General features: G+C 50.4%; 1 protein-coding gene across 1 annotated transcript in view; it reads right to left on the minus strand.

The window, feature by feature from the left end:
- The window catches only part of KMO (kynurenine 3-monooxygenase), an 8,685-nt gene extending 6,458 nt beyond the window's left edge, over positions 1 to 2,227 (minus strand). Inside the window, exons 1-2 of the mRNA XM_057389822.1 lie at positions 2,075 to 2,227; positions 900 to 969 (exon numbers count right to left, since the gene is read on the minus strand). Coding sequence (XP_057245805.1) covers positions 900 to 969; positions 2,075 to 2,128 — 124 coding nt within the window. The 5' untranslated portion in view covers positions 2,129 to 2,227. The remainder of the gene's footprint in view (positions 1 to 899; positions 970 to 2,074) is intronic.

Below are 2,227 nucleotides of genomic sequence, written 5' to 3' on the forward strand. Positions count from 1 at the left end.
CCATTTCCCCTCCAAACAGAAAAGGCTGAGCAATGAATGCCTGGCACATTCTGCTGAGGCCCACAGACTGATGGTTTTTGGGACATTGGCAGGTGACCTTCTTCATGGCTGATCAGACACAAATGTCTGGGCATTGGCCTTTTCCTCCTCTGAGTTGCCTCATTTAGATTTCCATGGTTATCTGTCCAGTGTGTGGGGCAGAGCCTCCTCATCCCAATATGCATAGGAGTGAGCAATGGACCAAAAACTGGAGCAGCACAGTGAGATCCATCCAACYCAGAAGGCAGGTAAGAGCAGTCAGAGGCTTTTTGAAGCCTATGGAACTCCTGGCAGCTGTGAGCCATGCAGCAGAACTGCCTGTTCTGATGTCCATCAGGGCAGGAAGAGTTAGCACAGAGCTGTGTCAGGCTCCTCCTTCCCTCCAGTGCACGCTTGAGCTCAGTTTCACCTTCCACRGGGGCATTCTCACCTGCCACTTGGCTTGGCACCTCTGCTCAGGTTTTATTTGACTGCCAGCTGGCAGATACTCAAGATGAACAACTTCTCTGCCTTTCAGCCAGCATCTTGRCTCTAATTCCTAATTTCCCTTTTGTGGCGCCCTGTGGAGCTGGAGGCTCCATCTCTCCTTCTGATCCAGCACTGTACTGTAATTCTTCCTGCAGAGACCAGGCTTCAAGGGTGAGGATTTGAATCGGGGTATAAGCCATAAAAAGGGAATAATTTTAGTAGCTAAAGGGTGGGGTCCCTCCATGCARGATGAACTTCAAATAAATGCTCCTCCCCACCACAGGAGCTAAAGGGGAGAGAGAAAAGAATATCCGCAAACTGCCGCTCCTAGATTTCATTTTTTTCCCTACAGTTTAAGTGAGCTCACACAGTGATGATCAGGCTGAACTTACCTTCTCTGGCTTCATAAACATCGACATGGAAGCCTCGTCTAGCAAAGAAACAGGCATTTAATGCACCCACCTGCAAGAGAAGGATCAGGAGTGGTGGATGAGGTATTTCAGAGGTCACTACTGAGAAGCATCAAGGGAAAGAAGTGATCAGGGGATGCAGCTCAGCATAAGCAGGTAGGTCCTTTGACCAAGAGCCTTAGAAKGCTTTTCACTGAAGAGCAGTCCTCTGGCAGCCCTGTGTGTTTGCAGAGTCTCCAAGACAAAAGCCACCCATCAAAACTGTTTTTATAAAGTCACCCCAAGCTCAGGCTTGTTCCACACAGCGACTGAGTGCAGCAGGGCTCACCTCTTCAGCCAGGAGCTGGTGTAGGCAAGCTCCCAGCTCCTCTCTGAACTGTTTACCTTCCTCAATAGAATCAGGGTGTTGCAGCATTCCCTTGGGAGCACAGTAAGGGAAAACASTACAAATATGCCCTGTTTGTAATTTAAATAGTTTTAAAAATTCAATTTCCATTATGAATTGTTGTCAGAACTACAGCCTCCTCTGTCAGCACTCTTTTCCAAGAAGATAATGTCCAAGAAGTCAAGAGAGAGATGTATGTGCTCCAACACCCCAAGCTGTGATATAATCACAGATTCATAGAACAGTTTGGGTAGGRAGGGAYGCTCAAGACCATCTTGTTACAAYYCYCTGCCAYGGGCAGGGACACCTTCCMCTRGACCAGGTTGCTCAGAGCCCSATCCAGCCTGATCTTRAGTGTCAGACCTCTCTGCAAGYAGCAGYGGATGAAAACCATTCCCAAACAAAAGTGGGCAGGGGAAGGCATTTCCTCTCAGCCTGGTATTTACAGGTCTCAGTCCTTGCCAAGCATTTCACACCAGAGATTTGGTTACAGCCAAAATCAGCCCAGGGGCAGGGGGACCTGGCRGTCTGAACAAGAACAGTTTTCAGTRTGCCTGGGCACCACTGCTCCACCACCACCCAAACCCCTTCCCCCGAGAAAAGGACAGGAACCTCCCACAGCAGGAACACAATCAACCCCTTCGCAGCACCCCTGTCATCTGACAGAGGGATGATTTTAAGGCAAACATTCACCCCCACATTCAAGCAGTGCTTTTACAGCCCCGGCTCCCCAGCAAACACAGTGATGCAGCAGCTAAATGGCAGCTCCTACCAGACCCCCGCCGATAACAGCAATTCTCTTCCCTCGTGGGTCACAGGGCTCCATGCTGGGGCAGCCCCTGGCTCTCAGGTCCCTGCTCCGTCTGCAATCCCTCTGCTCCTCCCCAATCCCACTGCCCTTGCCAGCGGGGAGGGGAAGGGAAAG

The sequence above is a fragment of the Malurus melanocephalus genome, unplaced genomic scaffold (genome assembly GCF_030028575.1).
Source record: "Malurus melanocephalus ecotype Western Australia unplaced genomic scaffold, MMel_1.1 scaffold_20, whole genome shotgun sequence".
NCBI classification, from domain to species: Eukaryota; Metazoa; Chordata; class Aves; order Passeriformes; family Maluridae; genus Malurus; species Malurus melanocephalus.